Below are 13,439 nucleotides of genomic sequence, written 5' to 3'. Positions count from 1 at the left end.
ACATGGTTACATGTAAAAAAAAAAAAAAAAAAAGATGGCCAACAAAAAAAATCAGCATTCTCCAGGAGAAATCTAGTTGGAGTCTCTAAAAATCTCTACTCCACTACCAAGAAAACTAGGTTTCTTGTCAACATTATGTTAAAAGACTGTTACTCCAGTCAGCCAAACTGTAACCTGTTTACTTAAGTGCAAGTAAATGCACTGTTGCTGACAGTAGTGATGGTTTCCAGCAAAATATGTGCCCATCAGGCAGACAGACAAGCTCACTCACATCAGAATATCACATGTGTAAATTTAGGATAAACTCAACAAAGTAAACAGGTGCCAGGCTTTTTTAGCTGATTATGAAACAAGCCTGGATTCAGAAACGCAGGTGTATATTGCTTCAATTAGAGGGGACAGCTCACCATATGGCTTCCTTTCTCTAATCTGTGTTCACTGTTAGAGACAATGTGATACATATTACAAGCCTTTTGAGTAGATGGGCGTCCTGTCATCAAAAGGATGTACACAGGCTTATTTTTCACAGGAACCACCATGTTATTTTCATGTTTACTTTGGGTATTTGATTACTTTTATTGAGCCTGTTGATTGTTAGTCCTTCAGGTCACAGTGCACATACAGTAGTAGTCAAACTAGATTAGCAGTGCAACTAGACTTGGTGTGCAGCCCTAAAGACAAAACGCTTATTTAATTGGCTTCACCTTGAGTTCTTGGACTCGTTATCATGTCTGATATGCTCACTTATTCTCTACTGACAGTGCTGTCCTGGCTTGTTTGACCTGCTGGTTCGCACCAGTTAACACCTCGAACAACAATACCATGACTGCCTCTTCATTTCAGAGGCTCTCACATCACATTATTCAAAGAACTCTTGCCTAAATCAGGAAAATATCATTGAGTCCAGTTGTCTTTGACTTTCTATCGTGATATAGGCCTGCATAAAATGTAGACTACCTTAAGTGAAATAAAACTGCTTAAACTACCTTTACTATCATTACTATGACTGATTATAACAGACTTCTTTCATGACTGATGAAGCTACAGTGTTGACCTGACCATGCAGTGTGTTAAGCTTTGATGTTATCAGAAGGATAGACTTACATGCAGTGCATAACAAAATTCCCACTGTGACTCATCTTCACCATCAAAATGCACTCTGGACTGAGTGTTAAGCTGTGAGTTAGAAACGTGTGCAGCAGAAAATGTATTATGTATGAGTACAAATGACACCATACTAAAGTCATGAAATTCTGTTTTGCAGCACTTCGTCTGGAGTTAATTGTCCCAATAGACTTGGATGAAACACGGGAGCACCCACTTCTACTGATTCTGTATGTAATTTTTTTGTTTATACATTGTTAAACAGTTCAGAATGCTTAGAAATTAAGATGCAAATTTGTGCCTTAAATCAGAGGTTCTCAATCTAAGTCTAGATCCCCAGAAGGAGTCGCAAGATAAATTTAAAGAGTTGATTGTAGATTTACGCATAATGCTTATTTTTTTCAGTCTTCCCTCTAATCTGTTCTTTCAACATGTTCTCATCCCAACTTGTCAAATACTGCTGCTTTGTCATTGGACCTAAATGACAACATATGACGTCCTGTGTTAGTTTTGGACATTCACAAACAGCTGCTCAATTTACGCTCATTACATGCATTTTGGCTTTTGTGAAAGCCATAGATTGTTTGACCATTCCACCTTTGTACCCATCTGCCTTATATGGACTTTCTTGCTCTTTACACAGCAGTAGTTGCCAGCAGAGTCAGAAAGAGCTGCTGCATATTATGCCATCGCAAAAAGTGTCTTCGTGTGTCGGTGTCTGATGCCAACAACCACTGACAAAGCGGCGGTATTTGATGAGTTGCACATCATACTGTGAAAGACGCCCCTACGTGTTGGTATATAACAGAGAGATCACTGACAAAGCGGTGGTATTTGACTTGTTTTAAGTGAGAACGGGCTACTTTTACTTGTAAACTACTTCTTAAGGACTATAGAAGTATGTATATAAAAGGAAAACTATCAGCCAATGGTTGAACAACTGGTAGATACATGCAACCAATGACAAGGGGCTGCAAGTAGATACTGATTTTTTTCAGGCCTTAAAGGTTGGGAACTACTGCCCTAAAATGTGTTTTGTGACAAACCACCTAATCTATTTATTTATTTATTTATTCTGGGATTATTTTGGGGTAGTTGCCTAATTTTCCTTTGACTTCTTAAAGGAGAAGTCCAGTATTTTGCACTTTGAGCCCCATTTCTGGGTTGTTTATGATGAAATAGAGTGATTAAGACCAAAATTGTGACAATTGCTGCTTTTCAGAGAATTTGGCTTTCCCCTGCCTGGCTTAACACTGCTGCCTATGGCCATGTGTGAATCTGTCCTAAAATCACCCTAAACATTCGTTTTCAAAGCCATGAAACTCACCGAGTGGTCAGTGGCATTCATTGATGTTCTAACATAAGAATCGTAGCAAACTGTGGTTTCAGTGATAATTTATTTTACATTTTGTCTAATCCATTGGTTTTCTATAGGAAGCCTCATTTTCCATTGGTAGTAATCCGCATCTGGAAACAAGGTTGTGGTCATTGTAGTCTTTTAGCTCAGCGAAAGTGCCAGCTAGACAGAGCTGTGTGCGCTCCTGGAGGAAGAACGAAAAAGTTTTGTAAGAAGTTTAAACAACTGCACAATGGATTACTCGCTTGTAACCTTCGCAGTACGATGCCTTTGAACACAACTCCAGCCTTCTTCTTTTGCTTCTTTTCTGTGTCCCATTACATTGCAATGGTTTCCTGCTGGTTGGCGACACTCACGTAAAGGAGCATTATCACCATCAAGCAGGCTGGAGTGTATAACACCTCAGGGTCAAACGAACAATCAAGTGGAAGTTTACACACGGGTGTGAGGCAGCTGAAAAAATAGTTCCACAATCCAGATGAATAGCGAAAACACGGATGGAAACCACAGTTTTAGGACAGGTTCACACATGGCCATAGGCAGCAGTGTTAAGCCAGGCAGGGGAAAGCCAAATTCTCCGAAAAGCAGCAATCGTCACTATTTTGGTCTTAACCACTAGCCTGAGCGTCAGACTGAAGCTCCCAGAACCTTCAGTCTGACATTGCCTCCATTGCAGGTGATTTACAAGGGGGAAGGAATTTGATTTTTCCCTAACCAATCAGCAGAGATCAACGACTCACCCAGAATCTGACGTCATTAGTATCCATGCCTCGGGGGTGCCGAAAACAAGCGAGCATTGCCCGTTTAAAATGTCTCTGTCGTCGTGCACGCCCAGCTGCATCGGCGTTAATCCAGTTTAGCAGCTTCCTTAATTTGGTCCTCCATTAACATCGAGTAGTGGCGAAATACCTCGATAGCATCGTCATGGTCTGTAGGATCTGTAGCGGTCGCCATTGTTGCTATCCTCACCAGTTACCAACCGGCGTACAGCTTGACATCAGCATGGCGCTGATTGGCTAATCGCTAGACCCGCCCCCACCCCCGGCGTTCATTGGTCCGTCCATCGTTTGGACAAGACAAATTCATTGCAGTATGCCAGACCAGAGATGGGCGGGGTCTATGGTCTGGAACCAGGCTACTTAACCACTCTATTTCATGATAAACAATCCAGAAATGGGGCTCAAAGTGCAAAATACCGGACTTCTCCTTTAATGACTAAATTAATACTGTCCTTTTTACAGTGACAGCGCCCCTGGTGGTCAGGCTGTGAGCGACCGCTTCTCTCTCAGCTGGGAGTCTGTGCTGGTCAGTTCAGACAGCGTCATTGTAGCTCGCCTGGATGGCCGAGGCAGTGGCTTCCAGGGTCAGAGGATCCTGCACGAGGTTCACCAGAGGCTGGGAACTGTTGATGTTCAGGACCAGATTACAGTTCTGGAGTAAGCTTTTTTTTTCTCTCTCTCTCTCTCTCTCTCTCTCTCTCTCTCTTTTAGAATGATGCAGTTGATTCTACTAGACTGGGTTGCATGGGATTCTCCAAATAAGGCTGACATTAATCCTGATATTTTTGCATTGAAGGCCCTGATATACATATATATATATATATATATATATATATATATATGTATTTTTTTTTTTTTTTTTATGTGGTGAAATTGTGTTTTATGATGAATTTCTTTATGCTGGTTCTTTGTGACTGTGATAAAAGATGAGTCTTTTGTGGTGTTTGCAATTTGGGCTATATCCTAGGTTAATGTGGCCACTGTCAGTTTATGAAATTCCAATATCTGTTGTGGAGAGAATTGAAAGGTCGGTTAGCTCCTACATTAGGAAGTGGTTGGGCGCTCCTAGGTGCCTAAGTAGTGTTGCATTGTATGGAAAAGGGATACTTCAGCTGCCAGTATCTAGTTTAACAGAGGAATTTAAATGTACCAAGGTCAGGACAGAGCTCTTGTTATCTGGGAGTAAGGACGTGGTAGTCAGGAGTGTGGTTCCAAATCCAACCAAGGGGAGGAAGTGGAACCCAAGATCGGCAGTCCAGGAGGCAGAGACAGCTCTTAGACATGCAGAGATTGTAGGTAATGTTCAGTTTGGCCGGGGAGGCCTGGGGCTTGGCTCAGGTAAACCAGTATGGAATACAGCAGGCCTCAAAGATAAAAGAAAGCTGGTTGTAGAACAGATACGCAGACAGGAAGAGATAGTAAGGGGTGCAAAGGTAGTGGCCCAGGCTAAACAGGGACAGTGGTTGAATTGGGAAAGTGTAGAGAAGAGGAAGCTTAGTTGGAGGGACCTGTGGAGTATGGAGGAGAATCGTATTAGATTCCTGGTAGGGGCTACATACGATGTCTTACCAACCCCCCAGAACCTAAAACTGTGGGTAAATGAGGACCCATCATGCCCATTGTGTTCACGTACCGCAACTTTAAAGCATATTTTGTCAGGCTGTAAAGTTAGCTTGTCACAAGGCCGATATACATGGCGACATAATCAGGTGTTGAAATGTTTAGCTGCAGGCATCGAAGGGAAACGAAGACAGGTGAATTCAGAAGGTGTTAAGGATAGGAGCTTAGTAATTCAGTTTGTCCGTGAGGGAGAGAAATACAGAAGGGATAAGTTAGTGAGGAGGCAAGGGTGTGGCCACCTAGAACGTGCTTGTGATTGGGAAATGCCAGTAGATTTAGGGGGAAAGCTTGTTGTTCCTCAGGAAATAGTCTGTACCAGGCAGAGGCCTGACTTAGTGTTGTGGTCAGTGAGTCAACAGATAGTTTATTTCATTGAGCTGACAGTTCCTTGGGAAGACTCAGTGGAAGAAGCCTATGAAAGAAAAAAGCTTAGATATGCAGACTTAGGAGCAGAAGCTGAGCAGCGAGGATGGAAGACTAGGATTTGTCCAGTGGAAGTGGGGTGTAGGGGATTCATAGCAAGATCAACTGTCTCACTCCTGGGGGAACTCGGAGTGCGGGGACAGAGTTTGAGGAAGACAGTGAGGGAAATGTCAGATGAAGCAATTAAATGCAGCCAGTTTATCTATTACAGAAGAAATAATGTCAGCTGGGGGCCAGCAGGGGGAACTACTAAGCAGGGCACATAACTCCTTGAGATCAGGTGGAGAGATCCACTTCCTGTCAGGAGAAATCCAGGAAGAGGAAGTATTTAAGTGTGGGAGTGGCCTATTGGAATCCATTTTGTTTGAGGCCATGCAGCAAGGTGAGTGTGCTTGCTGATCCTGTAAGTCCAGTTAGCTCCTTTTAACTTTAGCTTATATTGTAGTTATGCTATGTAGTGTGTGAAATAGAGTATGGTGAATGTGACAGGAAAGCTAGTATCAGCATTGCTTGCATGTATGGAGCCTGGGTTTGGTTGAAGATGGCAGTGCTGTTTGGGCTGAGAAAGCCATGTGTAAGTAAGAAGGAAATCCAGGAAGAGGAAGGTTATTTAAGTGTGGGAGTGGCCTATTTGAATCCATTTTGTTTGAGACCATGCTGCAAAGTGAGTGTGTTTGCTGATCCTGTGAGTTCATTTATCTCCTTTAACTTTAGCTTACATTGCAGTTATGCTATGTAGCATGTGAAATAGAGTATGGTGAATGTGCTAGTAAAGGTAGTATCAGCATTGCTTCTGCCTGGAGCTCGCATAAACGGAGCCTGGGTTTGGTTGAAGGTGGCAGTGCTGTTTGGGCTGAGATCACTGTCTAGCCTCCTGGAGGTGTCATTGTTGTGAGGGCTCGTCTTGGGGAGGTAGACTGTATAGCCTAACCCGGCGGGGGAGTGTGATAGCCTAACAAGGCTTCCTTCCCTGGGTCTACCTCCTCTGTGGTAGTATAGGAAAGGTAAAGGAGGTTGTTCGGTTAGTGTGGGGAGCAGTGAGACCTGGCATTAGGGGAGTGTCTCTGGGACGCCAGAGATCACTGTCTAGCCTCCTGGAGGTGTCGTGGGACCAACTAGACGAAACACCGGTGAAAGGAGGTTCCCACCCGATGACCCCAAAGACATGTTAGTTATCACTGCTCACTGGTCTGTATAGTTAAGCCTTGCCATAATAGCTTATCATAGGGCTTAGGAGGTTATTCACTGAGTGCTGATCCTTTTTTTTTTTTTTTTTTTTTTTTTTTAGAGCACAAACTTCTTGTGTTTATTTCAATTAAAGAAAAAAAAATCAAACTTCTCTGATTCAAGCGTTTTAATTGAGAATATTTTCTGGTTGCTTTACTCCTCTATGACAGTAAACTGAATATCTTAGGGTTGTGAATAAAACATGACCTTGGGCATTGGGAAACACAAACTGACATGTTTTACCATTTTTTGATAATTTATAGACCAAACAACTAACTGATAAATCGAGAAAACAAACAACAGATTCATCGACACTGTGAATAATTGTTAGTTACAGCCCTATTTTAAAGTAAAATATATAGAGTTTACTGTAATAATTATCCATCAGTTCAATAAGATATGAACTTAATTGTTTGCTTTGACACCACATGAATTCAGATCTCCAGGCCAGTGTTGGAGGTAGCCTCTGTCAGAGGAGGAATAAATATGTCTTCCAGTTACGCCAAAATTGTCCCGTTCATATGTTGTGACATGTTAGCTGGCTCAGAGTGAGGACTTTTGGATTGATTTACTCAATTCAATTCAATTCAATTCAATTCAAAAGTCTGGCTTAATTCAATACCTTTATGTCACATTTACTTTACAACAGCCCACTTTTCCACCAGTTTGATCAGAACCATAGTAATCAAGGATGTGTCATCAAAGGAAAGTGTTGCACAATGCAAAACAGAATGATACAATAGTAGCAAGATACTGGGTTGCTTTGATTATCTGCAAACTTTTGTTCTGTTAATACAGATATGTTTTTATTCAAAAACAAGTATAGACCAACTATTGATGAGATCACTGCACGTTCTTTGTTCCAATTATCTTGCATAATGTCTTTATTGTTGTAAAAGAGGGTACCAAGAAGTCTATGACTTTGGAACATACCCACCTCTTTGAGCAGACTCAGACTGCTAATGCTAAATTAGCTAAGATCTGGCTGAATTTGTAATAGTATGGGCAATGTTAAGTCTTATCAGGGAGGGATCACTTCATTTATGCTATTAAGTCAACTCACTTTTAATTTTCAGGCACCTGGTCAGGCTACCCTATATTGATGGCAACAGAGTTGGAGTTTATGGAAAGGTAGCATAGCCTCTGTATCTAATAAATACATATAATGAAATGCATACCGGTTCTTACCCAACATTCTTTTAAAGCAGCCATGTTCTTGTTTTTCTAGGCATATGGAGGATTTCTTTCCTCTCTCCTGCTCCTCTCCTACAGCTCTATGTTCCAGTGTGGCATCACTGTTGCTCCCATAACAAATTGGAGACTCCACGGTATCATAAACTGATGGAATATTCTGCATATTTATAATATTACAATTACCTGATGTTTGTGCCTTATTCCAGATGTGACAATGACATTTTAACAGCCAGTAAACCCAATTATTCCATATTTGGTCTTCAAAGCCGACATGTTCTTGTCTTTAGATTTAAGCTATATACGTCTTGGAGCAGTCATGGTGATGGGATTTGATTTACAAAACAACAATAAACAACTTAACCGCTGACTGATTCCAGATGTCAGACAAACCCAAGAAGGCTAATAAATAGAATGGTGCAACATTAATCATCAGTAACATATTCTATTTGTCACAAAGTCCAATATTCAGTGAAGACGTAATATTGAAAGGCTTTTGAAATGAATTTAAAAATGCAATACTGCCCGTGCTCATAATATCTCTGTTTCCTTTTTCATCCTTATACAGGGTCAGCCTACAGTGAGAAATACTTTGGCTCCCTAGCAAGAGTGGATCACAGATACCAAGTACGAACATGCTGTTAATTATACCATGTAAACAGCAAAAATACATGCTTATTCCTTTCTCTGTTTGATTTGAACTGAACTCACCCGGTGTTTGCTCCTGGCCTGACACAGTAAACAATACTGTCCGACACTTGAATGAAAGCTAGATGCATGTAAACAGTTTATTATGGCATTCAACATGTAAATGAGACACAGGGGCCAATTTTATTTGCAAGTGCAACAGCCAGCACTGAGTGGGAGGTCTTGAGAAGAAGTTTTCAGGCACACCTGCTATTTTCATTCATATGAGGGGCATTTTGCAGAGAGGCTGGGTGAAGTAGAATCCAAAATTGGAGAGTGGTGATCATTGTCCTCTCAGTCAGTCACATTTCTTGTCTCATACCTCTGAAACAAGCTTCTCTAGACAATAACAGGGTATTGTTGTCTGGACTGTGCAGAGTGGCAAGATCTGAACACACCACACCTCGTATCTGCAGCTAAAGAAGGATGTTGTCTTTCATAGTTGAGCTTTTGTACCTCTACCTCTTGAAGCTCATGGAGAGAATGCCAAGAGTGTGCAAAGCAGTAATCAGAGCAAAGGGTGGCTATTTTGAAGAAACTAGAATATAAAACATGTTTTCAGTTATTTCACCTTTTTTTGTTAAGTACATAACTCCACATGTGTTCATTCATAGTTTTGATGCCTTCAGTGAGAATCTACAATGTAAATAGTCATGAAAATAAAGAAAACGCATTGAATGAGAAGGTGTGTCCAAACTTTTGGCCTGTACTGTACGTGTCAAAATATGATGTACAAGACAGCCTCCTGCATCGGTTTTGGATGTTCACAGACAGTGTCAATTGATGCTTGGTACAAGCATTGTGTCTTTTCAAAATAGACTTACGGTGTAGGTAAAAAAAAAACTATTATTAGGTTGATTTCCTTCAGCCTGGTAAGACCATCCTGATGACATTGGGTTTTGCTCTCTGTATCAGTCTGGACTTAGTGTCACCCCAAACACTTTCCAGGAAAGTCCAATCGGGGCCAATCAAGGCTGTAGGTGACAACGTTAAGCAGCTAGTAAGGGGCTGCATTGTGGTTGATTACATTAAATGCAGGTGGCAGCTCGCAGAACAGTAATGGCTGCTACCGAAGCAACAAGCGCTAACTCCAACGTTAGTAGAGTAAACACAGCAATAAGTAAAGTTATTGCAGAAATAGAGTCATACCAACAGACAGGAACCAAAGTATGCACTACTGAAGTTTCTCAGAAGAAAAGTTTTTTTCATTGTTCTTGTTGAGTTGAGTACTTTATTTTATCTTTCACAGGAAATTACTTGTTACAGCAGCCATAATTGAACACACATACCTGCATAAATAAATAAATAAATAAAGATAAAAAACAAAACGCACACTGTCACCTATGTATCATAAGCGCTCATAAGTAAGTAGTTCTTCTGATTGGATTTGGCAAAAGCTTGATTTATCAATCAATTGGTAATGAAGATGTTCCCCAGTGTTTTGTTACACTGATTGGCTGAAGGAGTTTGTCTGTCAGGATGAGTATTCCCGCCCACTGAAAGTGTTTGGGGCGGAACCAAGTCCAGATTGATACAGAAAGTGAAACAGAAGCTTACATCATCAGGATGGTCTTACCAGGCTAGATTTACTTGGCTTTAGGCACAAAAAGGAACGTGATTAGTTCAGAAAACATATAATGTTTTGGCTTAAAATTCACATGGGAACAGAGCAGAGGGCTCCCGAGTCAAAGTTTAGAGGCAGCGTTAAAAACTGCTGCCAACCAAGGCATATCATACTGCTGTGAAGGGTGTCTATCTACTGACAAAGCAGCGGTATTTGATGACCTGACATGGTTGCTGCCCGCTGCCGCTAAAAGAGGCATGCCCACTGCAAAGGGTGCCTCTGTGCATCATTCTCTGATGCCAAAATCACTGACAAAGCAGCGGTATATTATAAGTTGGGAGTGAGAATGGGTTGGCTTTATTGTTCAAAAACAATTTCCTCATACGGTTTGAGCTGGAACACCTGTCTGTCTGAGGTGCTCTGTTTAGTGACTGTCTCTTTAAAGTCCCCCTCCTGAAAAAGCCCAATCTGCTCTCATTGATCAGTGTTTCCATTTCTTTTGTATCTCGCTAAACCCAACCGCTCATCTTTAAGCAGGAATATGATCCAAAAATGGGGACAAAGGTCACATCAACAGCCAAGATACATATTTCCATGACATTAGCATGTAACTTCATGTACACTGGCAGTGTAATCCCAACCTGCAGCGGGGAATGACTGTAACAGAATAGCGGCACCTTGTGCCATGAAAAAATCACCAATAAAAGCTTCTAAACACAACCGGACATGTTGCAGCAGGAATTTCAGTTAAATTTGGAAGAAATTAACAACATAAGCAACCAAGTTTACATGTTTACCTGACGTTAGCATGTAGCTTAACTTTTGAAAGCCTGGGTTTGCTCACAGGAATGACTTCTGCATAAATGTACCTCACTATTGGAAATGTTGGCCATGTTTAATATGAACATTATTGTACAACTATACATAAAATAGGAAGAAGCATAACAGGAACCTTTATGGCTACTTATGACTGCGTCATGTCACCAGGACAATAACTGAATACTGTTATACAGCAGGTGCATTTTCTTCTTAATGCATAGGATAAATAAATTCTCAGTTCACCTCTACATCAGGAAAAGCGCACATGTAACTAATATCATTAATCATGGCTGCATTCCATTTAGAGTATAACAGCTTCAGGGCCCAAGTTGTGCACATGCTGTCTCACTGACATGGCTTAATGGACCTGAGACGTCATTGATGTAATCAATTCAACTTGATTTGATTGATGATTTCTCTGCCTTACAATTTAAATGACAAATACTTTTGAATTTGCTGCAGCACAAGACTGCAAAGATTTACTCTTTGACCACCTTTATCTCCACAGCAACATCAGCTGAGGCTCCAGGATATTTTTAAATATCATATTTGTATCAAATTACAAGAAATCAGGTGATTTCCCAGAAATTTTAAATATTGGCCATAACTTTGTTGCATACTCATGGGTTTCCACCTTAAAGAACACAGGAGGTATCATTAAGAAAATTGGAAATGGCAGTTTATAGTGTTAAATTAATTTGTTTGCACTTGTTTAAAGAATTCCCAAAACACAAGCTGAGTAACGCAACACCATAAACAGACGTGGTTAAGAAATATCGGTTCTTGTCTGTGATGGTATTTTACTGTCCGTAAAGCTCTAAAAACAGCTGTACAGTCATTTCACTTGTAGTCACTTATTTAATGATGGGATTCCTTATTTCTAACACGAAATTCCCACAAGCGGAAGAGCCTAAATTCCCGAGGAACTGGAGTTAACATTACTTTATTGCTAATTACCTTTAAGTAAATGTTTTTTAGATAATGATGTTGTTTCAGTCTGTGGAGGCTCATCTTACTGTTTACTGTATTCTGCAGATTTCCAGTCTGCTCAGTAACATCACAGAACTGAGGCCTTTGGACTTTCTTATTATCCATGGCACGGCAGATGGTGAGTATAGGTTCAGGTACAGATATTCTCATAAAACAGATTGTGCAAATGTATGCAATGACTGATTTTGGTATAGAAAGTGTTCTGGTTTACATTTGTATTTTTTTTGGTAGTCTGACAAGTGTTGACCAATCATGTTTGAACAGCAGGCAAACAGTGTGTGTGGAGAGGCAGAATGCATTGGACGAAATTAAAATCTTCATCAGTGCTAGTCTGATAACGACTTGTAGTTACAATATACTATAAATACCATGTGCCATTTTGTTTTTCTTGATTATTGTCAACCCTAAGAATGACAAGATTTTACATGCAGAAACCGTTCTATGTTCAGTAGTCTTACTGTGCATTGGATGGTTGGTTGGATGAATGTGGCAATCTTGTTCTGGAGCTATGTGGTTTGACTACATCACTGTTCCATTTCAAATGTAACTTGAAGTGACTTGTTGCAAATATGATTTGCAGGGCACAGGTTTTGGCACTACAGTTAATTTTCATTAAGTGCTAACTGTGGAAGTGTAATGGGCTGAGAAGTTGTGATGAATTTTTATGTGAATTATCTGTCTCTTTTTCAGCCACTGTTCATTTCCAGCATTCGGCTGAGCTGGTCAAACTGCTGTCTGCGTCAAATGTTAACTACACTCTCCAGGTGACTGCTGCCAGTTCTTCTCTGAGAGACAGTCTATTTCATTCAACCAACAAGGGGAGACCTTCATGCAAGGCTCATTTATACTCCCTTTACATATGAAAACAGATATGTCCGTTTCAAACGTTAAGGTCACTGCCCTCATACTGTCATAATACCTTTGTGATGAGATAGATACAGCCAACAGATGTCACTAGAGGGCAGAGTCAAAAGTTTAACACAATAACAAACATGGTGAAAGTGAATAAGGTCGTAATACTGTAGGAGGCAGCATTGTAGATGGTGGTGTGCAGCCATATATACATCATAACGTGGATGGAGAATTCTTCTCACTGTTTTCACCATATATCAGTATGTATTAGTGATTCATTCCACTTCGCCATTATTTAAATTTTCTCATTGTTTACTATATTCGTATCTTGTTTAAATGTTACACTACCTCCACAATCTCCATTTTGTCGGTATCCATAAGCTCTCAGAAATATATGTATGTACAAATATGTACAAAATGAATGAGGACAGCTCCATATGTCTATGTCTCTGTATCTAACGTTGAGCATAAATGAGCCCTTAGTCAGTAATGTAGGTGAAAGCCTCCTAACTATGGCAGGGTTAAAAAAAAAATTGTGTGCATATGAAAAAGCAGAGAGATTATCTGGTTGTATTTGTATTGTTTTCTTGTTGAATCAGATGGTTCTTGATTTTACAATGTTGTATTATGGCCATTGAAAGTACCAACAAAAAAAAAAAAAACATATGGAGCTGGGGGAGGAGGGTAATATAACCCAGAATTTCTGAGATTAAAGTCATACATTTGTTATGTATAATGATTCGTACTTGTACTCGTCGTCCTCCGCTTATCCGGGTCCGGGTCGCGGGGGCAGCAGCCTCAGCAGAGAAGCCCAGACAGTCCTCTC

General features: G+C 40.5%; 1 protein-coding gene across 1 annotated transcript in view; it reads left to right on the top strand.

Moving 5' to 3' along the window:
- The window catches only part of LOC117251243 (inactive dipeptidyl peptidase 10-like), a 252,023-nt gene that overhangs the window by 235,200 nt on the left and 3,384 nt on the right, over positions 1-13,439 (top strand). The window contains exons 19-25 of the mRNA XM_033617351.2: positions 1,265-1,334; positions 3,703-3,897; positions 7,587-7,641; positions 7,739-7,838; positions 8,270-8,328; positions 11,807-11,879; positions 12,452-12,525. Of these exons, the coding sequence (XP_033473242.2) occupies positions 1,265-1,334; positions 3,703-3,897; positions 7,587-7,641; positions 7,739-7,838; positions 8,270-8,328; positions 11,807-11,879; positions 12,452-12,525 (626 nt within the window). The remainder of the gene's footprint in view (positions 1-1,264; positions 1,335-3,702; positions 3,898-7,586; positions 7,642-7,738; positions 7,839-8,269; positions 8,329-11,806; positions 11,880-12,451; positions 12,526-13,439) is intronic.

This window comes from Epinephelus lanceolatus, chromosome 14 (genome assembly GCF_041903045.1).
Source record: "Epinephelus lanceolatus isolate andai-2023 chromosome 14, ASM4190304v1, whole genome shotgun sequence".
In the NCBI taxonomy this organism is placed as follows: Eukaryota; Metazoa; Chordata; class Actinopteri; order Perciformes; family Serranidae; genus Epinephelus; species Epinephelus lanceolatus.
Note: the sequence above shows the minus strand (reverse complement) of the source record. Positions and strands in the feature narration are given on the sequence as shown.